Source organism: Geotrypetes seraphini, chromosome 10, assembly GCF_902459505.1.
Source record: "Geotrypetes seraphini chromosome 10, aGeoSer1.1, whole genome shotgun sequence".
Classification (NCBI taxonomy): Eukaryota; Metazoa; Chordata; class Amphibia; order Gymnophiona; family Dermophiidae; genus Geotrypetes; species Geotrypetes seraphini.
The window spans coordinates 87,087,891-87,113,364 of record NC_047093.1 but is presented as its reverse complement, the minus strand read 5'-3'; the positions used below and the strand labels follow the sequence as shown (position 1 = coordinate 87,113,364).

The 25,474-nt window shown below is 43.3% G+C and overlaps 2 protein-coding genes across 12 annotated transcripts in view; one reads left to right on the top strand and one right to left on the bottom strand.

Moving 5' to 3' along the window:
- ASTN2 (astrotactin 2) overlaps positions 1–25,474 on the bottom strand; it is a 1,902,914-nt gene that overhangs the window by 366,292 nt on the left and 1,511,148 nt on the right. Inside the window, exon 1 of one of the 10 annotated variants that reach the window (XM_033961684.1) lies at positions 10,079–10,147. The exons of the other annotated variants lie outside the window; for them this stretch is intronic. The gene's annotated coding sequence lies outside the window, so the exon portion shown is untranslated. Of the gene's footprint in view, positions 1–10,078; positions 10,148–25,474 lie in introns of those variants that run through there. 10 annotated transcript variants of the gene reach the window in all.
- Positions 10,079–14,003, top strand: TRIM32 (tripartite motif containing 32). Of its 2 annotated transcripts, none has more exons than XM_033961685.1 (2): positions 10,079–10,212; positions 11,556–14,003. In XM_033961685.1, the coding sequence occupies exon 2, from the start codon at positions 11,584–11,586 to the stop codon at positions 13,534–13,536; it is 1,953 nt and encodes a 650-aa protein (XP_033817576.1). In that variant the 5' UTR covers positions 10,079–10,212; positions 11,556–11,583; the 3' UTR covers positions 13,537–14,003. The 2 variants fall into 2 exon arrangements, with proteins under 2 accessions (XP_033817576.1, XP_033817577.1); XM_033961686.1 differs by lacking the exon at positions 10,079–10,212 and adding an exon at positions 10,217–10,348.

Below are 25,474 nucleotides of genomic sequence, written 5' to 3'. Positions count from 1 at the left end.
TTGTTTGCATCATGCATTCATGGATTTCCTTTAGAGTTTTCTTCTGCAGGAATAGGAAGTTGATGACAGCTTGGAGTTCCACACTTGAAAATTCACTCTTCAGCTACAGTAGCAAAATAACTCTCAGAATTTAAGAAATTGGTTGGGCTGAGAACTTTTCAGCACCCCCTTGCATTTACTGCCTTTTTGAAGGAATTCACTCAAGGCGCGGTGTACAGCAAGAATAAGTCAAACATTAACAATTACTAGACTTTGCCAGAATTATCTGTTAAACTTCCACAGTAGAGTCAAAAAGTGTAGAACCATAATTCTACAGACCTAGTGAATGCAAAAACACATCCCCCCCCCATATGCAGCCGGCTGGGTCTACTGCCGGCACTGAATAAGGGTATTCAATACCGAACCCTATCCTGTCACCAGCACTGAATAACCAGCTAGCACAGGCCCAGTTAACCTGATATTCAGAGTTAACCAGCCATTCATTTGCACATCAAGATAGGACTGTTATTTGTGTGGTCTTATTTATGCACTAACACTGGACAGTTAGTTCTGAATACTGGGAAATAACCGGGCTCTACCCTTGAAATGCCCAGATATATCCTAACATAGGTGCTAACTGGTCATTTTCAGTGAAGGTAAGTGCTTAAGTGCCATTGAAAATGGCTGGATAGCTGCCAATAAGCAAGTTAACTGGGCAGCAGCACATTGGGAAGAATAACCCAAATCACAGTTACCAGATGCTAGGGTCCATCTTGGGGGTTAGCGCCCAAGAAAAGGATCTGGGTGTCATTGTAGACAATACGCTGAAACTTTCCACTCGATGTGTGGTGGCGGTCAAAAAACAAACAAGATGCTAGGAATTAGGAATGGTTAACAAGAGAAAGGAATGGTTAACAAGACAAAGAATGTTATAATGCCTCTGTATTGCTCCATGGTGCGACCTCACCTGGAGTATTGCATTCAGTTCTGGTCTCCTTATCTCAAGAAAGATATAGCGACACTAGAAAAGGTTCAAAGAAGAGTGGCCAAGATGATAAAGGAGATGGAACTCCTCTCGAATGAGGAAAGACTAAAAAGGTTAGGGCTCTTCAGCTTGGAAAAGAGACAGCTGAAGGGAGATATGATTGAAGTCTACAAAATCCTGAGTGGAGTAGAATGGGTACAAGTGGATCGATTTTTCACTCTGTCAAAAATTACAAAGACTAGGGGACACTCCATGAAGTTACAGGAAAATACTTTTAAACCAATAGGAGGAAATATTTTTTCATTCAGAGAATAGTTAAGCTCTGGAACGAATTGTCAGAGGTTGTGGTAAGAGCAGAAAGCATAACTGGTTTTAAGATAGGTTTGGACAGTTTTCTGGAGGAAAAGTCCATAGTCTATTATTGAGAAAGACATGGAGTAAGCCACTGCTTGCCCTGGATCGGTAGAATGGAATGTTGCTACTCTTTGGGTTTTGGCCAGGTACTGGTGACCTGGATTGGCCACCGTGAGAACGGGCTATTGGGCTTGATGGACATTTGCTCTGATCCAGTAAGGCTATTCTTATGTTCTTATATCAATTGGATTGTCTATAGTTGACAGAGATCTCCATGACACTAAACTTTCTTGTGCACTAGACACCCTTGCTCCCCCTGCTCCCCACTCTAACAGGTGTACGAAACCTCAGCCTTGGTCTCACTTCCAGTATCTGATACTCATGTTCCTGTACTCGCTCTGCCGAGTGCCTTTAGCTTAAATCTCGCACACATGTTGACTTCCTTCACTTTAAATTTATGCTGACTTCCTTTAATTTTGCTCTTAAGCTGGCCAAGCAAAACTACTACATCCAGTTAACTAACTCCCTTTCTTCCAACCCCTGCTGTCTCTTTGCCATGCTGAACTCCCTCTTCAAAGCACCTCCTCCACTAACCCCTTCTTGTCTTTCTCCCCAGATAAATGGCTGAATTCTTCCATGACAAGGTTCACAAGATTTCCCTTGAATTTGCCACAAAGTTCCATCCTTCTCCCCTTTCCAACTTCCATTCTCCTGACCTTTCACCTCCCACCTTGCCTTTTTCCTTCAACCTAACATCTCAGGTAGAACCTGCATATCCTCCCTTTCTTGACCCACCTCCCCATACCCTATACAACCTTCTCGACCCTCCTCCATTTCCAATTCTATACTTCATTCCTTTCAGCTCACTGCCTGTATGCCTGGAATATACTATCTGAGTCTATCCACCACGCCCCTTCCCTTCTCTTATTCAAAAGTAGGCTGAAAACCCACCTTATTGAGACAGCCTTCAACTCATAGCCTTATTCCCTTCTGCCAGCAATTTAATCATCCCCTCTAACTTTAACCCCCTACCCTGGCATCTTGTTTGTCTGCCTTGATTGTTAAGATTATAAGCTTACCAGAGCAGGGACTATCTATCTCCTTTGTGACTTTACAGTGCTGTGTACATCTGGTAGCATTCTAAAAACAATTAATAGTAGTATGTTACATTTTGTACACCTTCTTTCTGGAATTAATAGCATATTGGGCCAGCACTGAATATCAGCAGTGGTGTAGCAAGGGAGAGAGGCATCTGGTATCACTGTACCACACACCCCATATTTTACCCCACTGTTCGAGTGCTCCCCACATATACATCTTGAAACAGCAACTTCCATGTAACTTCCATGCCTTCCAAGCCAGTAAAAATTTTGTTCATGCAGTTGCTCTGTGTATGTGCTCCATTTCTGACTGTGTGCACACACACACGCAGCTTAGGCAGCTTCCTTCATGACACACATCTATCATTCCAGATTGCGGAGTCTTGAGCTGGTGGGTGATGAGCTTTTACCCCAGCTCCTATTGGCAGGAGTAGATTATGTGGCAGATGCTCTTTATGACATCATCAGAGTCATGAGGGGGAGAGTGGCGTAGAGGTTAAAGATACAGTCTCAACACCCTGAAGTTGTGGATTCAAACCCGCACTGCTCCCTGTGACCTTGGGCAAGTCACTTAATCCTCCCATTGCCCCAGGTGAGCCCACCAGGACAGACAGGGAAAAATGCTTGCGTACCTGAATAAATTTATGTAAACCATTCTGAGCTCACCTGGGAGAGTGGTGTAAAAAACTGAATGAATGGAGGGAACACTTCTTGTGTGCTAAGGAAAGACCCTGCCAACCCTGCCAACTAGCCACAATGGGAATATGAAAGTGTTTGGGCTTGTACTAAAATGGTATGGTTACTCCTTATGTTCCAATCCAATTTAATCTTTAGTTCATCCCTCAAAATGGGCTTGATTCAGTTAACAAGATTTCCTTATATCAAGTAGAGAATGAAAGATAATTTCTACTCCAACCATGAATTTAAAACAGATGAATCTATCAAAGATTTCTGAAATAAGTGAGTTTTTAACATTTTCCGAAAGATTGGTAATTGAGAGAGTAATCTAATCTCAGTCGGAAGCTCATTCCAAATTTTTACAAATGTGAAGGCAAAAGATCGACAGAAATTGGATATAGTTTTGATTCTCTTAACGGTTGGAAAACCATGTTTGTTTTTCTGAATACTTCTAGAGTTAGATGGTCAGAAGTGACTATGTGTAAAAGAAGTCCATTATCTGAACACATAACTGAAGCTCATGTTTGAAGTGAACTTCAGGATGCTTAAGCTGGGTAACATGACCTAAAAGTAAGGTCTTGAAGCTAAGATTATGTACTATGAACTCTGGCTGCCATCTTGTGGTGTTACTATCCAATAACACTTAGGAAAAGCCTTTCTAAAGTTGATCATAATGATCTATTTGTGTTACTGTTGGTTCTTTTTGTTAATTAGAAGATTATCAAAATCATGTGGAAAGAACATTTCCTTATGGACATAAAAACTGTTTTTTCCAGGTCTCTCATTTCTATATTTGGTTTAAGAATGAGTATTTGTGGTTAAAATGGGGGGACTCACAGAGCAATTTCAATAATATAAGTCAAAACTTTCAGAACAAGGACAAAGGTAGAAGACTAAAGCATTCCTCACAGTTATACTGCAGACAGATGCCCTTTAGAATGGCAGACAAAATTTGGGAAAACAAGCATCATTATAAGCCTACCATTCCGAAAAGATCTGAACTGGCTCCAAAAAGCTTTTAAAAATCTGCCAGTCAATATCCAAAAAGCCATTTATCTGGATTACAGTGGCTGTTACTTGGACAAAATGGCTTCCATGGGCTGATAATCCCTGAATATCCTTACAGACCACCCTGGCACTCTCTGCAAAATTCCAGAGTTGTCTGGGCACAGAGCTCTTGTTGAGTCAGTTCAATAATCCCCCCCAGATTCTGTAAATAGAGCCAAGTTGTGCATGCAAAATGGTGCATACAGCTAATTTGCTCACACAACTTGATTAAAAAAGGGTAAAGGGGATGGGACTTGATATACCAGCTTTCTGTTTAATTACAATCAAAGTGATTTACTTATTTTAGATAGGTACACATTTTTGTACCTGGAGCAATGAAATGTCAAATGTCTTGTCCAGAGTAACACAGAGCTGCAGTGGGAATCAAACGTGCAACCTCAGGGTGCAGAGACAGCAGCTCTAACCACTATTGGCCTAATCAGTACCCAATAATTGGCAACTGAGACCTCATAACTGATGATAATCGGCACTAATTAAAAGTTAAACGAACAACTTGAAAAGCACAATTTTATAAAAAGTATGCACCAGTTGAAGTGAGCAAATTTGAATTTGGGGTATGGCTAGGGGCAGATTATAGGTGGATCATAGGCATTCCTAAAAGTTATGGGGCTCATGTTCAAAAAAGAAAGACACCCCAAAAATGGCACTTGGACGTCTTACTTTCTAGATGTCTTGCTAGACTTCTTGTTTGTAGTGTGTCCAAAGTTCAAGGGGGCATGTTGGAGATGTGTTATGGGTGGGCTTAGGGCGGTCTTAGCACTTGGGCGTCTTGTGGAGATAATCATTTACTAAGATGTCCATTTAGATATTTGGAGTCAGACTGTTTTAAAAGCGAGTAAGGGTCTCTAAAGGTACCCAAATTGACCATATGACCACTGGAGGAATTAAGGTATAATCCCTCTACACTCGCAAAATGGTCATTGACTCCCCTTCCACCCTCAAAGATCTAAATGAAACAGTACATACCTGTCTCTATAACAGCAGCAATTATCTGGAGTAGCCTGGTGGGTGATGTACTGAACCATAGGCCCATATCCTACTCTAACCACTACATTTATGGTAGAAAGTGTGAGCCCACCAAAATCCTACTGTACTGCTATAAGGGCTATTAAGGTGGTAGACAGGTGGGTATAGTAGGTTTTAAGAAAGTTTTGGAGGGCTCACCATATATTATAAAGGGGTTATGGTAAGAGGTATACCTGGCAACCTTTAAGGTGCCTCACTGCTATGCTGGCGTGTCTGTGTGTCCAGTCCATTAAAAATGCTAGCCCTCCTATATGCAAAAGACTTGATTTAGACATGTTTCATCTGAACATCTGATTCTTTGAAAATGGCCCAAAAAAAAATAGATGTCTTGCTAAGCTAAAATGTCTAAAAGGTAATTTTAAAAAAATTAATAATAATTTAAAAAAGATAAGACATCTTGGGCATTTTCTCTACTGGATTTTTAGATGTCTTTCCCAAAACATCCAAACAGACTTAGATGTCCTATTGAAAATGCCCTCCATGTACAGTTTTATAGAATACTAGTATTTTAGCCCGTTACATTAACGGGTGCTAGAATATATGTCTGTCTGTCTTTATTTCTGTCTCTCTCTTTCCCTCCCGCTGTCTTTCTTTCTGTCTGTCTCTATCCCTGACCCCCTTTGTCTGTCTGTCTTTCTGTTTCTCTCCCTGCCCCTATGTCTTTCTGTCTCCCTTCCTCCCGCTGTATTTCTTTCTATCTATCTGTCTCTCTCCCTGCCTGCTATGCAGCAGCATTTCTCTCCCCCCATTTCCCTGTGCAGCAGCCACAGCAGTATTCCCTCCCCCTCCATTTCTCTGTACAGCAGCCACGCAGCAGCATTCCCTACCCCTCCATTTCCCTCCCCCCACACCACTTCCCTGTGCAGCAGCAGCAGCGTTTCCCCTCCCTCCCCTTTCTCTTCCCGCGGTCTGGCTGGCTCCCTTACTGCCCCCTCTTCCCTACCCACGGTCCCGACAAACCTGCCGATTCCAGCAACATGTGCAGCACTCTACACACGCTGCTTCGGGGCCTTCTACTGCCCTGATTTACTCTGGCACGTCCCTTATGACATCATCAGAGACGCGGCAGAGCATATCAGGGAAGTAGAAGGCCCCGAAGCAGTGTGTGTAGAGTGCTGCACACGCTGCTGGAATTGGTAGGTTTGTAGTCGAGACCGTGGGAGGGGGGGGGGGGCAGTAAGGGAGTCATGTCTCTGTCTCACAGCGGGCTTGTCAGCTCTGGCCAGCCAAAGTTCATTTTTTAGTTCAAAGCCGATGCTGCATCTCCTCTCTCGATCCCCGCCAGAGTCGGAAGTTTTCTCCAACTCTGGTGAAGTTCGATAGAGGAGCCGCGGCGGGGACTTTGAACAAAAAAATGAACTTTGTCTGGCTGGAGCCGGCAAGCCCACTGCGAGATAGAGAGATGTGTGGTAAGCGCACATGCGCATTCTGCTGGCCACGGAACTACAGATCAGGCAACACGGTGTTAAGAGTGCGCATGCGCGCTTAGCATTTTATTATTATAGATGCCCAATCCATGCACAACTTAGGAGGAGGCATTTAGGCTTGGTTTTAGCTGGACTAAATGGGTGCACAATTCTATAAGGTATAAGCAACTTGTAGAATTGCATTAAAAACCATTCTAGTAGGCACCAATTTTTTGGGTGCTATATATAGAATCAGGCCCTAACTGTATAACTATTTGAATAGTTATCACAAAACTGCAACTCACTTTACAATGGAATTACTATTCGGAGGAATGTGTGGCGCAGCGGTTGGAGCTACAGCCTCAGCACCCTGGGGTTGTGGGTTCAAACCCGCGCTGCTCCTTGTGACCCTGGGCAAGTCACTCAGTCCTCCATAGCCCCAGGTACGTTAGATAGATTGTGAGCCCACCAGGATAGATAGGGAAAATGCTTGAGTACCTGATTGTAAAACCGCTTAGATAACCTTGATAGGCGGTATATAAAAAAACAACAACCTAATAACCTAATATTCCTAAAAAGTTTCAATTTTTGCAAAATACAGCAGCCAGATTAATTTTAAACAGTTCAAAGTTCAACCATGTGTCTGTCTCCACTCCTGATTGAACTTCATTGGTTCCTTTTTCAAGCCTTTTTTTTTTTTTTTTTAATTGATTTGTTTTGTTTTCAAAACCGAAAGTCTCCTTGCTTTGATTCTTCTAGGTCAGTGGTCGACAAACTGTGGCTCACGAACCACATGCGGCTCTTTAGCCACTTGAGGCTGCCTGGCTGACTTGGATCTTCCTCTCTGACATTAGAATTGACGTCGGGTGGCGAAAGTTGGTCGGCCCTGTGCTTCAGCGTCCTCTTTACGGAGAAGCAGGGAGGGCTCAGAATTTGGCGGCGGCCAGTTCGCCGATGGCGGCTGTGGCAGCCTATTCCCCGATTGCAGCGGTGGTGGCCTGTTCCCTAATGGTGGTGGCTTGAGGGAGGGCAGGGAGACAGAAAGAAAGGAGATGGGAGAGACAGAAAGAAGGAATGCAAGGAGAGAAAAAGACAGACAGAAAGGGGGCATGGAGAAAGAAAGAAAAAGAAAAGAGGGCACGGAAAGAGAGAGAGACATACAGAAAGAAAGGGGGCATGGTCATGGCGAGAGAAAGAAAGAAGGGGGCAGGGTGAAAGAAAGAAAAAGTTGGGTGAGGGAATGAGGTCTGGAGGAGGGGAAGCTTACAGGAGGTTGAAAGAAGGGAAGAAATATTGGATGCAGTCAGAAGAATAAAGTGCAACCAGCGACTGATGAAATTACCAGACAACAAAGGTAGGAAAAATTATTTTATTTTCAATTTAGTGATCAAAATGCTGTCTATATTTTGTACTATGGCCCCCTTTTACTAAACCGCAATAGCGGTTTTTAGCGCAGGGAGCCTATGAGCATCGACAGCAGCGCAGGGCATTCAGCGCAACTCCCTGCGCTAAAAACCGCTATTGCGGTTTAGTATAAAGGGAGGGGGTATATTTGTCTATTTTTGTGTAGTTGTTACTGAGATGACATTGCATAAAGTCATTTATCTTGACCTCTTTGAAAACCTGCGGAATATAAATGATAATTAACATTTTCTCTTCGTACAGTGTGCTTTGTTTTTTTAAATTTTATTGTTGGTAGATCATTTTGACTTGGCCACGAAGGTAAGGGGGAGGGAGGGAGGGAGGGGAGCTGCTGAAAGACATCTAGTAATCCTTGCAGGCTTGACTGTGCAGATTATTTTTGTAAAATCATGTTTTGTTATGTGACTGGCATTATTTAGACTTTAATTTCTATGAATGAATAGAATGAAAATGATATACAATTGCTTGCTTGTTTTTATGTGCATGCACTGAAGGGAAGTGGAGAGAGTGGGCAGAGGACGCTGAAGGGAAATGGGGAAGAGAGAGAGTGGGGAGAAGACGTTGATTTCTAAATTGACAATTGTACAGAATATTATTTCTTTTTATACTTTAATATAAGTTCAGTGTAAAACTATTCGAGGCTTATGTGGATGGGATCAGATGGTTTGCGGGGATGGGACATGATAAAACCACAGGCTCGCACTGCAGGAAAGGGAGATAGAGAGCAGGTGAGTCAGGGCCAGTAAAAAAAAAAAAAAAAGGCAACAGACAGCAAACACATGCACAGACCATCTACAGGCAAAGTAGATGGTCTGTGCATGCGTTGGGATCGCTACCTAGTGATCCGTGTCGGTGGATGGGGGCGTGCCTCTGATCGCCCCCATTAGAATATTCTTGCTTCCTGAATCAATCAGCTCTGTCCGGATCAGTCACGATCGGGCAGGTTAGTGAATTGGGGAGCCAGAGAGAGTATCGGGGGAGGCAGAGAGCAGGTCACGGCGGAGAGCAGGGAAGCCAGAGAGAGAGAGCCAGGGGAAGCAGAGAGCAGGTCGCAGCGGAGAGCAGGAGAGCCAGAGAGAGTCAGGGGAGGCAGAGAGCAGGTCGCGGTAGAAAGCAAGAGAGCAGGAAGCCAGAGAAAGAGAGTCAGGGGAAGCAGAGAGCAGGTCGCAGCGGAGAGCCAGAGTCGGGGGAGGCAGAGAGCAGGTCACGGCAGAAAGCAGGAGAGTGGGGAGGCAGAGCCCAGGTTTATTTCGGGGCTGGCAGGACAGTGGGAAAGGACATGAGCGACTGGTCCTCAGCAGTCGCTTCTTGTTGATTGGCCAGCCCAGTCGGTGTTCAAGATTTTTGTTTAGTGACTCGTGTCCTTGCCTACTTTGCATGCCGTTTCCTCTCATTTGCACGCACGGATCAGAATCGGATCGGTACACAGGTTAGTGAATTGGGTTGCAAAGGGGTCACAAACCTATCGGTTCGGTTTGCTTAGTGAATCTAGCCCTAAGTTAGTTCAATAAAAAAAGATGATATTTTTATTCCTTTTGTTTTGTTTCTATTTAACTCTATATTAAATGGTATACTACCACACCATTTCACTCAGTTTCAGTGGAAGAAACTGATTTTGGTCGCCCTCCAAATTTAACTTTATTCTTTACTGTGACTTTAGCTACTGTGCTGAAGCTGTCCTACAGCAAATTCAGTGCTTCCGAGTCCCTTTCTTCACCACACATATAAGAACTTCCAGCCCGACTGAGACCTGATATTTACTGTTGTGGTTAAACAGGGCAGCATAGCAAAGTCAGAGACTATCTCACTCTCTTTGCTGAATGCATGCGTACCAAAAGAATAGCAACGGTTCAAATTTGTTATCATTCCTTGTTTGGAGAGTGAGGCACTAGATTGAGGACGTGCGTAATTAATACTGTATTTATGGTCTCTTCCTACTATATTCCCCCACATGTCACTACCGCCTTTGCAACGTTATAACATAGACCAGCAGCCGGCCGCTCCGACCTTAGACTCAGCCGGAGGAGGAAAAGGAAGTAGAAGCTGCTGATCAGTCTTACGTTAATTGGCTCCGTCCAGTTGCGTCTTGACGTCATGCGGAATCACTGGAGATTGGGGGCGGGGCGCCTTAGTTGTCCGGAGCAGAATTTCGAGCTGGTTCCGGCTCTGGCTCGAGAGTAAGGACTCGGGACTGGTAAGACGCCTTTCACTGGGGTAAAAAGGGAGGTGGCATTTGGTCACCCCTTAATTACATGTATGCCCTGAATCGCACCACCTTGCTTTATCCAGGTCTGGTGCTAGACATTTCATAGTTGGCCCTGCTTCTGAAGGTAAACGATTTTACTTAGATAAATATAGCTTGGACTCTGAGTAGGAACTGACATGGACATAATTTCAATCTAGGCTTGAAATTTTCATAAATTTGTTTATAATAGGAAGGGGGGGGGGGACCCTAAACCAAAATTTTCGTACCTAAAAAGGAAACTATCTGCCCGACATTGGTTTGATTTTCTTTATAGGTATGTGGGGGAAAAATAATGATAATCAACAGAATTAATGTGGACAGTTAAAATACACTGCATCACATTACAATGCATTGCTTTTTTTCGTTACTGCCCGCTGAGGTTCAGAGAGAGACTGGGAAGAATCCAGTTATACTGTAGAGACTTAGCTAGCTGTCTTGAGAAGGGTGTTTAAAAAATTAAAAAAAAAGCCTTTCTGAGTTGTGAGCCAAAAAGCACTCCCCAGTGCAGAAGCTCAGGACTATTCAAGAGCGTCAGGGTCTGCACTCTTCTAAAGCAGTGTCAATTGTAGACCTACATAAGAATAGGTAAATAACTGTTTTAGCAATACTCTGATTAGTAGTAAGCATAGTATAAATTGGGCTTCCCAAATTTTTTCCCACAGCATACTAGCGTTTTACCTCAGTTTTATCAATGCTCAATACTATCTAGCAAGACTTTAAATTCGGTGGGTTAGGCCCACCCCTTGTAATTCTGTGATGTGGATGCAACGACCTGGCTCTAATTTCAGCTGGGCCATTTTCATTCTAGTTTCCAGCATGAAAATAAAAAGAAATGGTTTAATGCATGTGCAGCTTTGCTTTATTATGTTTTCCTGCTGTTGCCTTTATACATCCAGGGATTTGACAAGGGGAGGTAGATGATTATGCTGCTTTTTAAATTCACAATGATGTGATTAAGTCAGGATAGTTACAGCTGTTTGGAGTAGGGGAGACAAGGATTATATTAGGGGTTTTTTTTTCAATTTCATTTATAAATTATGCAAGTAAACTACTTCTGATCACTTAAAACTGCCACTTAATAGAACCATCTATGTGCAAGATTAACAGATTCATCTCACCAGCCAGACTCTGCAGCAACCCATGTAACTTTTTAGTTTTACACAGATTGATAAATTGTTAAACTATATTCAACTGTAAAAATATCTTTTTAGCACTATGGAGAAATGAAATCTCCCTTTTAATGTAGGAAAGATTCAAGTACTGTATTATAAAATATTATTTTTTGTTTGTAGTCTGTAGAAGAAGCTACCCTGAAATACCATGGCAAACGCTCAGAGTTTGAACCCAGATGCACTCCGTGAGGTCCTGGAGTGTCCTATTTGCATGGAAACATTTACAGAGGAACAGTTAAGGCCTAAGCTCTTGCACTGTGGTCATACCGTCTGTAGACAATGCGTGGAGAAGCTCCTAGCAAACAGCATCAATGGGATACGTTGTCCATTTTGCAGTAAGATAACCTACATACCAAAAGTAATCCAACTGCCAGACAATCTGACAGTATTGAAAATCATTGACACTGCTGGCTGGAGTGAAGCAATGAACCTTCTCATGTGCAAACTGTGCAAGTGGAGGCTACCCAGGCAGTTCTGCAGAAACTGTGGCTTGGTGCTCTGTGAGTACTGTAAAGAAGCTGAGCACCTTCATAAAGGACATACTGTTGTGTCAGTCCGAGAGGCTGCCAAAGAAATAAGAAAGGGATTTGAAGAAAAGCTGGCCAACCTACATCAGCTAATGGCAGATTTGCAGAAAAGAAAGGCTTCTCTGGGAGGTCTGTCAAAGGATCTAAAGATTAAGTATAAAGCAATGCTTCAGGACTATGAAAAAGAGGAGCTTCGGGTCCAGGAAGAACTAGCAAGTTCGCGCAAGTTTTTTACAGATTCATTATCTGAAATTGAAAAAGTAAATTCCCAGATTCTAGAGGAGCAGGCATACCTACTGAATGTTACAGAAGTGCAAATAGTGTCCAGATGTGATTATCTCCTAGCCAAAGTAAAACAAGCAGACACGACACTTTTAGAAGAAACAGTAGAAGAAGAAGAAGAAGAAGAATCTGTGCTGAATGCTAACCTGCCTCTGGAGCTGACATTGCAGGAAGTGGAACTCCTCAAGGTAGGTCGTGTAGGTCCATTACAGGTTGGACAGGTGGTCAAGAAGCCTTACACAGTCAACTTAGAAGAAACTATCCCAGAACCCATCATCTCATCTGTGACATTTAAGAATATGGATATGTCATTAGATGAGGCTAGAAGCCTGTCTCCAAATTCATCCCCTGCCAGATCAAGATTATCCGAAACTGCATGTGGCATTCAACAGTGTCATCTGCTAAGAAAGATGGGCTCCAAAGGCAGCATGTCTGGGATGTTTAATCTTCCACTTAGCCTACATGTCACTGCCCATGGAGAGGTACTGGTAGCAGATCGTGGAAATTTCAGGATCCAGATTTTTAACCGGAAAGGATTTTTGAAAGAGATCAGACGCAACCCGAGTGGCATTGATAATTTTGTGCTGAGTTTTCTAGGGGCAGATCTACCAAATTTGATACCGCTCTCTATTACTGTGAACTGTCATGGACTGATAGGTGTGACAGACAACTATGATAATTCTGTTAAAGTGTATACCACAGATGGACAATGTGTTGCCTGTCATAGAACACAACTCAGCAAGCCATGGGGCATTACTGCTATGCCCTCAGGACAGTTTGTGGTGACTGATGTGGAAGGGGGAAAGTTGTGGTGTCTTACTGTAGACAGTGGCATTGGGGTTGTTAAATATAATCGTTTGTGCAGTGCAGTGCGGCCAAAGTTTGTGACCTGTGATTCTGAAGGGACTGTGTATTTTACCCAAGGTTTGGGTTTGAACCTTGAGAACAGACAGCATGAACATCATCTTGAAGGGGGGTTCTCCATTGGTTCTGTAGGACCAGATGGGCAGCTGGGTCGTCAGATCAGCCACTTTTTCTCTGAGAATGAGGATTTTCGGTGCATCTCGGGGATGTGTGTGGATGTAAGAGGGGACCTTATTGTTGCAGATTGTGGTCGTAAGGAAATTCTACATTTTCCTAAAGATGGTGGCCACAATATCTTAATCCGAGAGGGACTTGTCTGCCCTGTTGGAGTTTCAGTTACACCAAAGGGACAGCTGCTAGTCCTGGACTGCTGGGATCACTGCATAAAAGTCTACAGCTATTATCTGAGAAGGTACTCTACACCATAGGTGGTGATTCAGATTTGCAAAAAGTAGAAATACCATCTTCCTCGAACCATGCTTTCACAGCTACTTCAGCATGCTTGCTGTGCAGTATCATTGCATACTCATCCCAAAATATTTCAGCAGCAGTCCCTTCAAATGCAGAAAAATGCAGTGTTAAATGCCAAAGCATTTGATAGGGAAATGAGTTTTCTTCTAAATCTAGGGGAATTTTCCTTAAAGATGACACATGCATGCAAGGGAAGGACTTGCATACTGGTATGTGGGGACATGGATAGGGAAAGAGAAGTTCAGCTATAGGTTCAAATCAAACTGCTAATTTCCTATTCAAACTACAGTCAAACCGCAGTTTGTGAGTGTTTTGTAAGACGAGCAAAACATTCCTGCAAATCGTGCCTCGCAAACCAAGCATTGACTCGATTTGTGAGCCCCCCCGTGATCCGGCATCCCCCGCCCGCCCCAACATAATCCCTTACCCCAATCTGGCACCAGCACCAAGGCACAGGAGATGCCAGTGCCCAAAGATCCTGCCTCTTGCCTGGGCTGGGCCTTGAGCATCTGCGCATGCTCAAGGCCTTCTGGCTCCTGCTCTGGTTGAGATTCTCAGAGAGTGCGAGAACCAGAAGGCCTTGAGCATGTGCAGATGCTCAAGGCCCAGCCCAGGCAAGAGGCAGGATCTTTGGGTACCGGTGCATGTCCTGTACCTTGGTGCTGTTGCCAGATCGGGGTAAGGAATTGTGTTTGGGTGGGTGGGGGATGCCGGATCGTGGTGGGGGGGTGACGTGATCAGGGGGGGCGATGCCGGTTCTCAGGGGGGTGGGGGGTGGAACTGCGCCGGTGGCCTCGGGGGTGGGGGGGAAGGTGGAACAGCACCAGTGGCCTCGGGGGTGGGGGGGGGGGGGAAACGAATCAAGCGAGTTTCCCTTACTTCCTATCGGGAAACTCGCTTTTATATATGAATACTTTGGATTACGAGCATGCTTCTGGAACGAATTATGCTCATAAACCAAGGAACCACTATACTTCAAACATTCTACTGAACTAAATCATATAAGCAAATTATCAAGCAGTAGACAGGTTTGCACTTTCCTGGGAGAAACTGTACCTCGCTAATATCTTCTAATACCGAGGATAGCATTACTGTTTCCCAGGCAGCTTCAGTGTGGCTGTGGCCCAAATTAGTAAACTTATGATGTTAAACTTTCATGGTGAAAAGGCATTGCTATATTCTTTACCTGCTATATCTAATGAGATTTTTAGTTATGTGATTGTGTATTAAATAATTATGCTAGTTTGTATGGTAATAACATGTGCATAATGATCATTTAGTCAAGTAATTGGCGTTAAGACTTCATTGTAAAAGCAGAGCTTTCTAAGAGGATGGTGCTATTGTGTAGAGCTGATATATGAGGGGTGTTCAATAATTTATATATCTGAGTATAAAAGAAAATAGCAAGTGTGTTGTGTGTTGACATTTCTCAAGGTTACTCTTGCAGTTGCAGCTTAGTGCGAGTCTAACATTCCAAGGGACAGGATATCAGGAGAGTCTTTTGTGCAAATCAAGTAAAAAAAAATGCTAGATTTGGAGCACTGTTCAGTGATAAAATTTCTCACAAAAGAAGGGAAAGAAGCCAATGGAGATCCATGAGTGCATGACTGCAGTTTATGGTGAGTCTGCCCTATCATCCTTCAAAGTAAAATTCTGGAGCAAGCCATTTAAGTGTGGTAGAGAATCCATTGAAGATGACCCTCACACTGGCCGACCTGTGGAAGCAACTTTCACAGAAATGTGCAAGAAAGTTGAGCATTTAATTTTCCAACAACAAAACAAATTGTGGACGGAACACAATGTTCTTGATCTTCTTTTATTTATTCAATCAATGTTAAGAAAAGTATCCACATCAACCATCAGACGAATTAAGGTTTATCGAATAGCTGAAGAGATGAGCATCTCGGCAGGTACAGTTTGAAAAATAATTTATAAAAAGTTGGGCATGTCCAAGGTTAGTGCAAGATGAGTTCCAAGAATGCTGATGCCATGTCAGAAGGCCACAAGGTTCCAGTGCTGTCAGGAGAACTTGGAGATGTTCTATGAAGACCAAGATGCTCTATGAAATTTTATTTTTTATTTTTTTTGGTGACTGGAGATGAGATGTCTATCACAGAGAACCTTAGTCCAAAATGGAGTCAATGCAGTGGAAGCACAAGCCATTCCCCACCCCCCAAAAAAGTTCAAGACTGAAAACTCTGCAGGCAAAGTCATAGCAACTGTCTTCTAGGAAGATGAAGGACTTTTGCTTCTGGAGTTCTTGCCACACAAGACAACCATAACCGGGAAGAGTTGATCAAGAAGAAAAAGTTATTGAAAACTCACAGCAGGTGTGCTGCTTCTTCATGACAATGTGCTGGTGCACATGTCATGACAGTCACACGCTGCCTCCAAGAATGGCTCAGCTGCTGAAACCCACATTCACTCTTAAGGACCTCACCTGGCTCCCTTGGATTATTTCCTGATCTGAATTTTGTTGAAATCTCTCTGTGGACAGCAGTTTTCAAGTAATGGACGTCAAGGAAGTTGTGCCATCTTGGTTTGAATGTCATATAAAAGAATTCTTTTCAAAGGGGTTAAAGTCATTGCATAAAGAGTGGATGAAGTGTATGGAATTATCAGGAGACTATATTAAAAAATAAAAAAAATTTGAAAACTCTTTTCCTACTGAGATAGATACATTATTGAACGCCCGTCATAGATGAACTTTATGATGTTGATTTGTTTTTTTTAAGCAATGATTGGGGTTAAAGATTAGTTTCTGTCTGGAAACTGTTTAAGGAATGTGTAATCTAAAAACTGGTGTCCACTTGACCTCCTACTGGCAGAAACCCACTGCATGTATAGTAAATAAGACTTGAGAGGGGTCACTGTGGCTCAGGGCTACACCCTGACCACACAGAAGATAATTAAACAAATTGGACAAAGCAAGAGAGACAAAATATAAAAATTTAATTTTGACTAGTATGTATATAGAAACATAGAAACATGACTGCAGATAAAGGCCAAATGGCCCATCTGGTCTGCCCATCTGCAGTAACCACATAGAAACATGTGTAGTGGCTATCTCTCCACCTCTTTATCAATAGGAGATAAATCTCTTGCAAACCCAAATACAGATTCTTATAATGTTGTGTCTTGTAGTGATCTGACCCACAAACTCAGTATGTGACCCAGGGTATGGGTCACCCAGGGCCGATCATTTTTTAACACCTCCCCCCCACCCCTAATATAAAAAAATATTTGTAGCAATTGTATTAATTTATATAGCCCATCCTCCCCAAAGAGCTCAGAATAGGTTACAGTTTAACATTACATAGGGTTACAACCTCTCCAACCCCTTGCCAATGCTGTGCTGTAAACAAAAGAAACAAAAAAAATACATTTCTTCTCTGTTAGGTCCTAGCTCACGTTCTCTCTTAACACCAGCTCTGTGAAGATGCACATTTCAAATCTGACACATTGTAGTCATAAAATAGAAAATAAATTATTTTTTTCTACCTTTTGTTGTCTGGTCATTTTATTATTCAAGTTGAACAAAACACTTTCACAATAATGAAATGCACTGTGTCAGATGGTATATCAATAGCACCACAGCACAAGCCAGAAGATCATTTCTAACGGAGGAAAAAGCCTCAGACAGGGGCCCTCCCAACTTCACAATGGTGGAATGGCGGTGGTAGAGCGTTCACTTCACTGGCTAAAAAACCTCCTTTGAATGAACCAAGCACTGTGCTCTATTGGATTTAACTTTAAAAAATAAATATTGTTAATTATAAGATAGATGAAGAATTCAACTTATCTTGTCTTTCTTTGATTGGTACACCAACGATGGCCAGTGTTTCACAATTTAGCTGCCTCAGGGTGTAACGTATCCGATCATGCTCTAGTTCGGACATATTGGTTCCAGGCTCTGGTTTCTGTTTGTCTTCTGTTAACTCGCTTGCCAGGTTCTCCTGCCCATTTGATGGTTTCTTCTTTCTCCATGCTCACCATCCATCTTCCATCGCTGTACCTTCCCTTCCATTGACATACCCAACATTTTTGCTTCTTTCCCACTGTCTGCCATCTTTCTTTCCTTCTCTCTCTCTCTCTCTCTCTCTCTTCCTGCCTTTTGCCAAACCTCTATATTCCCCTCCATGCAGCATCTCTCCTTTCCTCCCCTCCATTATCATGTTCACCATCTCTGCCTGCCCTTCACCCCATCTCCTCTTCTCCATTCATGTCTTTCTCTCCACCATATGCAGGATTTCTCTCTATCACTCCTTTCTACCTCTTTGTTGCATGTCACTTCCTTTTCTCCAGCTCATGTCCAACAATTCTTTCTGTCTCCCCCCCCCCCTTGTGCAGCAGTTTTCCATCCCTCCCTCTCCCATCCCTCTGTGCAGCACCTTCGGACCTGACCAATCCGACCCTCCCCCCTTCCCACCTTGAGATTTGACGTTCCTTCTTGCCTCCAGCGGTAGCAGCAGCAGTGACCAACCATTAGAAGCAGCACCAAACAGACTGTTTGTGGCCTGCTCCTCTAGGGCTTTTCTCTGTTGCATCATCAGTGACTCAACAGAGGTAAGGCCCTGGTGGGCCGGGCTACAAGAAGCCTGTTAACTGCTGCTGCTGCTTTAGAAGGCAGGCCCAAAGGTATGTAAGTTCTCTCTTTGTAGGCAGCCCTAACTCACTGCTCTGCCGGCGTCGAGCCTTCCTCTCTACTGATCCAGCCTATTTCTGCAAAAGCAGGACTGGCAAAGCAGCAAAGATCCCGGACCATGATGCTAACCCGGGAGCATCACCCCTCTCCCCCCCTTGGTACACCACTGCACACACTAAGAAGTATTTTGAAAAAGTGAAACTTTTACAGTTGGGAAATGATTGTGTGCTAGAACAGCTATTATTCCAAGTTTATGGATTATGGACTTTAGAACATCTTCCAAGCCTCTTTTTTTTTTTTTTTTTAACCCTGTTAACACTATCACTTATTCTAGCTTAATTACACATTGAATAAAGAAATTTTCTCCAGTTTGTTCTAAATGTACTACTTAGTAACCTCATAGTAACTTCTCATCCTTGTATTTTTGGAAAGCATAAGCAAACATGTCTACCTGTTCCACTTCACTCTCTGTTATCTCTCCTCATCCATCTCATTTCCAAGCTAAAGAACCCTAGTCTCACAATGGAGTTGTTTCATCCCCTTTACCCTTTTGGTTGCCATTCTCTGTACCTTTTTTATTTTGCTATGTCTTGTTTGAAATGTGAGCAGGAGTGGAGGAGTAACTTAATGGTTTATGCAGTGGCCTGGGAACCAGTTCCAGTCATACTGCAGCTCCTTGTGATCACAGAAAGGTGGCATATCAAATGCCATCCCCTATCCAGAATTGCATGCAATATTAGTGGTGGTGTTACACCATAGAGTGAATCAAAGACATACTATTCTCAGTTTTATTCCCCATCCTTTTCTTAATACAGTAATTCTATTTGCTTTCTTAGCCACCGCTGCATATGGAGCAGAGGATTTCAACATTAAACAATCCTTATCCTGGGTGCTGACTCCTAAAGTGGAATTTTGCATCACGTAGCTATAGTCTGGATTGCTCTTTCCTTTGTGCCTCATTTTGTACTTGCTCATATTAAATTTCATTGCACTTAGATGCCCAGTGTCCCAGTCTAGTGAAGCTCTCTTGCAATTTAAAGTTGCAAGTGAATTTTTTACTTATCCTGTCTGTTGGACAAGCTTTCTGAGTGGTTACACAGTAATTCTAAGATAGATACAATCAAAGTAGGAAGACAGAAAGTTGCATAGAAAAATAAGTATAGCCATATTTCACTGAGCATTTGCTCCCTGCTTCACCGTCAAGCATCTGCCTCTTATACAACTTCAAATAATTGTGTCATCAACAAATTTAATCATCTCGCTCATTATTCCTGGTTTCCAAGCTATTTATAGATATGTTAAAGAGCAGCAGTCCCAACACAGATCCATTTAACCCTATTCTCGTCTTTTAACCAGTTCCTAATCCTCTTATACCATGACCCTTTAATTTCTCCAAGAGTCATTTATGAGGTACTTAGGGACTTATTTTCACAAAAGAGAAAAATGGCCAAAAAGTGGCATAAAGTGGCAAATGGAAGAGTTTGGCAAGAAAAATGTCCAATCCATTATTTTCAAAATCTATTTTTTTAAAAAAACAGATTTGTATGCTGCTGATCAGTAGTAAAATCTCAAGAGGCGTGGTTTGGGCAGAACTAGGGTGGCCTGCAATAATCAAACATTTTAGAAAATGTCCAGGTCACAATTTAGAGATTTGGGGCTAGACCTGTTCTAACAATGAGTAAGTGCCAAAAAGGTGCCCAAACTGACAAGATGACCACTAGAGGGATGAAGGCATGACCTCATTCCACTCCCCAAAGATGTGGAAGAAAACAGTAAACACCTGCTTGTATGACAGTTTCAAATGTTATGGCCAGTCCTATTAGAGCAGCAAGCAGGTCTCTAGAGTAGCCTGGTGGTCAGTGCAGTGAACTGCAAAGAGGGGACCCAGGCCCATCTCCCACTCTAGTACACTTGCAGTGGAGAATGTGAGCCCACCCAAAACTAACATATAAGTGATATCTGCAGGCATAAAGGCCATTGGGGTGGTGTGCAGTTGGGTACAGCAGATTGTGAGTTCTGGAGGGCTCATTATATAATGTAAGGAGACTATGGTAAGATGTATACCTGGACCTTTTATGTAAAGTTCACTGCAGTGCCCCCAAAGGTGTCCCACTGCTCTGCTCATATGTCTGTGGCTAGTTTGCTATGAATGCTGCCCCTCCTACATTCCAATGGTTATTTTTTGTGTGTTTCATTTGAATTTTTTTTTTTAATGGTCAAACTACCTGACTACTAAATTGAGACCCCTGGATGTATAACTGTTCAAATCTGGCCATATATAAACATGCGATAGCAGGAGCAACTTTAGCCCCCATGGCCACCCCTTTTGTCTGTAGGTCATAAAGTAATTACTAGTTACGATCAGTTCACCAAATTCTGCCAATAGCCTCATTAGGGGTACTGATATATCCAAATCATCCACTAGTCTTTTAATCAGGTCAATCACTTGACCTTTCTTAGGTATCCAAATTATGAGACAGGAAGAGAAATTTGTAAAGAGACCAACCGGAACAATGTCTTACATTATTCTAGTTACCATCCCAGAAATTTGCGTGACAGTGTTCTGGTGGGGCAGTTCCTCAGATTGAAACAGTTGTGTAGTGAACAATCAGAATTTGTAAGGTAGGCTAACACCATGGATACCAGATTTAACCAGTGGGGGTACCCCAAGAAAATTTTTAAAAAGGCATTTAAAAGGGCAAACAATACACATTGATAGTGGTTACTATTGCACTCTAACTATGAGAAAACCGATGGGAGATTGATGTGTGTGTTACCCCATTCCAGGCAAGCTTAGCAGATCAGACAGGTGATTAAGCATCACTAGGTTAAGAATGGTTTTTTAAAACCATTCTTAAGTTGAATTTGTATGTAACTTGGATCTTGTTTCTCTTCACAAAGCCATGGGCAGTGTTTCCTACACGCTGTGCACGGCTGACCCAGAAGCCTTCCCTCTGAACATAGAGTAGTGGAAAACTTTCTTTATCCCTCCCAAAGACTGATCCTAGTATTCTTCCCACCTTCTTGAGGCTCCTGTTGCATCCCTTTCCATCTGTCCACTGTTCTTCTTCACCATCACATCCATTTCTCCCTCTCATCCTGATGCATCTGTACCTCACTATTCTCCCACCACCATGCCTAATTCTCTCTCCTTCCCTATGCCCAACAATTCTCTTTCTCAGTTTCCATTCCCTCCAGCTCTCCCCTCTCCCACCTACCCCTAGCTCATTTCTTTACTTATAGTCTTCATTTATTCTAATTAGGACAACAGGAAAACTCTGTATTTCATTACCTGTAAAGCAAGAGTGTCAAACTCAAATCACATTAAGGGGCAAAAATCTAAAATGCAGGCTAAGTCATGGGCCCCCTCCTTTGCTGACACGTAGTGTGAGCTCCAGCACCAGTGGCGGCTCCGATACTCAAGGACTTCTGTGAGCGTTGGATCAATCACCGGCGCCAGCACCAAAACCCACCTGCGTGCCAGCAAAGGAGGGGGTTAGTCTTAGTAGAAGTATAGGGATGCAACCTCTCCAACCTCATACCGGCTACAAAACAAATAAAAAAGACTTTTCCTCTCTTTTAGGTCCTAGTTCACGCTTGCTGTCTTAACACCAGCTCTGGCAGGATACATATTTCAAATCTAACATATTGAAATCACAAAATAGAAAATAAAATTATTTTTTCTACCTTTTGTTGTCTGGTCATTTTGCTTTTGGTCCCAGTTTCTCTTTCTGATTTTGTCTATCTTCTAATTCTCTTTCCAGTATCTGCTGTCCATTTTTTTTCTCCTCTCTTGCTCCAGTCCCTGTCTCCAACATACTGATTTTTTCCCTTTCAACTTTTCTCCTTTTTTCCCTTTCAACTTTTCTCTTTTCTTTTGTGCCTCTGTCCACTTAAATCTTGCACTCTTTCTCATCCTTCTCCTTTTTAAATTTTCAGCTACTTATCAATTTTCTATCTTTTCTTATTCTGTAGCTCTCCCATTTCACTCCTTTCCCAGCCTCCTATTTCCTTCTCTCTCTCCTCCTCTCTCCTCTTGGTCCAATATTTTGCTCTGTCTCTTTTCTGTTGTTCTTCTTCCCTCCCCCCTTGATGCTGAACAATGAGATGGAAGGGGGGAAAAAAAGAGATGCTGCTTCTCTCTTTCCCTTCCATCCCTAGGCCTAACATTTCTCCATACCCAGATTCAACTTCTCTCCCTTTCTCATCCCAACTGCCCCCCATCCTATCTCTCCCCTTGTCTTCCTCCCTCCCCCAGGTCCAAGATTTCTCCCTTTCTTTTCCCAACGGTTCTCCCTCCAAGTAACTTTTTCCCTCTTTCTCCACACTACCCCAGGTCCAACCTCTCTCTCTCTCTTCATCTCACTCTCTTCACAGCCCGTCGTGCCTTTCCCTCTGGCGCTGGCCCGATGTCGCTGCCGGGCCGGGGAATCTGCCGGCCTCGGCGATTCGGGAGTGCTGTGCGTGGCTCCTCTTCCTACTTTTTGTCTGCCGCGGTCTGTCTCCAATCATGCACAACTTCCTGTTTCCGCCCAGGTGGACCACGGCGGACAGAGGGCAGGAGGGGGAGCCACGAATAGCACTGCTGAGTCGCTGTCAAGGCCGGCGGACTTTCCAGCGCGTCGGCGTCAGACCGGCGTGGAGGGGAGGACATGCGGGGCTCAGAAGGGGAAGATCGGGAATGTTGCCATGGGCTACATAAAAAGGCCGCGGGCCTTGTGTTTGACATGTGCTGTAAAGAATCAAACAGTACATAAGCATACAATATCACCCTAAGACTATCTAAGAAACAAACACTAAAGAAAGCATAAAATAAAATCCTAAGGCTCTCTATATTATTCTAATATATTCCTAGTAACTTAATAAGATTAATTTATTAAACAGCTCACTAACAAGATGCAGACAGTAGTCTAGCAGCAAGATGGTTGTTATCCAGTCTTTTGCACTGTTGCATGCATGATTTTCTCCTGGTTGGCAAGAAGTTATATGTGTGTGCTTGCTGCAAAGAACTCCTAGCTCTCAGAGAACAAGTACGTTCCCTTGAGGATAGAGTAACAGACTTGGAGAAGCTAAGGGAGACAGAAGTACATAGAGGAAACCTACAAGGATGTTGTAGAGAAGTCCCACCTCCAGTCTGGTAGCCCTGGTGCTGCCTTGGAGGAGAGAGGTCTCCTAGAAGAAGAGCATCACTATGGTGAAATAGGAAATAATCCTGTGGCTAGGACCTGCTCACCAGGAGATGCAATATCCTCTCACACCGAGGATGTGTCTCCAGGGGCTTCTTCCCAGGAGGGAAAGGTTAGGACTGCTGTTATAGTTGGGTGATTTGATCATTAGGCATGTAGATAGCTGGGTGGCTGGTGGGTGTGAGGATCACCTGCTCACTTGCCTATATAGATAGGATTTTAGATAGTGCTGGGGAGAAGCCAGCTGTCTGGGTACACGTAGGTACCAATGACATAGGAAAATGTGGGAGGGAGGTTCTGGAAGCCAAATTTAGGCTCTTAGGTAGAAAACTGAAATCCAGATCCTCCAGGGTAGCATTTTCAGAAATGCTCCCAGTTCCATGTGCAGGATCCAAGAGGCAGGCAGAGCTCTGAAGTCTCAATGCGTGGTTGAGACGATGGTGCAGGGATGATGGATTTAGATTTCTTAAGAACTGGGCAACATTCTGGGAAAGGGGGAGTTTGTACTGAAAGGATGAGCTCCATCTTAACTGGGATGGAACCAGGCTGCTAGTGCAAGTGTTTAAAAAGGAGATAGAGCAGCTTTTAAACTGAGAAGGGGGGGGGAAAGCCGAGTCGCCCAGGAGTGGATGGTATCCTTGAAGGATACTATTGAAACAGGATATTTGGGGAGTCCCAGTAGAGAGGTTCCAATAATGGTGAAAGAAAGCCAGGAGGGTTTAAGAGGAAGGCAGAGTTAAAGACTCAAATTTTCCCTGTCTTTTCAGCAGCCTGTAGTTACAAGGAAAAAAACACAATTTGAAGTGTCAATATACAAGTGCTAGAAGCCTAAAAAATAAAAAAGGAGAGTTAGAGTATGTAGATATAATAAGCATCTTAGAGACCAGCAGGTTCAAAGTAAAATTTGTTTTTTTAAGATCTAAACTGTCTATAGAAAGAAACCTACAACTGAGCTCTTTTCCCCAAACCTATCAAAGCTCAGAGCAAAATAATGTATACCCAAAGATATGTATTCTACTCTTCTCTTCTCAGAAAGAGAATGTCCTCTTTCTCTTTTCTCAGAAAGAATGTTAACTTGGACTTTTCCTCTCTTTATATACTGTAGATATGATTTGTAGGGGACTACTCCAAATAGACCTGTTTGAAGCTCATAGAAACTAATTAACACCTAATTCAGGTTAGCAGCAATGGTTTCTGTTTCTTATGGCAACACAGAAAGGGTTAGATTCATCAACTTGTCCGATCCGGGCAGGCCCAACAAATTCTGGAAGCTAAAATATGCAGATGGGGGTGATCGGAGGAACGCCCCCATCTGCCGGCACAGATCACTTTTCTGTGATCCCCACTCATGCACAGACTGCAATTTTATTGATTATTTATTTTTTTACTTTAAATTTTTAAATTAGATTTAGCCCTGCAAGCCCATGGTTTTAAACCGCTTTAAACCCGCGGGTTAAAACCACGGGCTCGCAGGGCGGGGAAGGGCAGGAGAGATTCGGGGAAGTCAGGGCAGGAGAACCGAGGCAGCGAGCAGGCAGCAGATTTTCAGGGAAGTCAGGGCAGGAGAACTGGGATGGTGATTCAGTGAGCAGGCAGGAGATTTTTGGGGAAGTCAGGGCAAGAGAACTGGGGTATTGATGCGGCGAGCAAGGCAGAGAGCAGGGCTTCCAGAGTCGGACAGGCGTTTTTGAGTGGTCCTCAGCAGTTGCTTCTTCAGTTGATCAGCCCAGCCCAGTCGGATCGAGAATTTTGTGTTGTGAATCACGTCCCTGCCTACTTTGTATGCACGGATTCGAAGTGGATCACAGGAGAAGTTAGTGAATGGGGCCCGAGAGAAATCTGGTCGCAAAGGGGTCACAAACCGATCGGTACACGATCGGTTTGCTTTGTGAATCTAGCACAAACTGACTTTCTGTTTGTTTTAAACAGAGTTTGAGCTCTGCTCTAACTTTGGGCTAGATTAACTAAGCAAACCCATCGTGTACCGATCGGATTGCGATCCCTTTGCGACCCAATTTCCCTCCGGCCCGATCCACAAACCTCTCCTGCGATCCGCTTATGCAA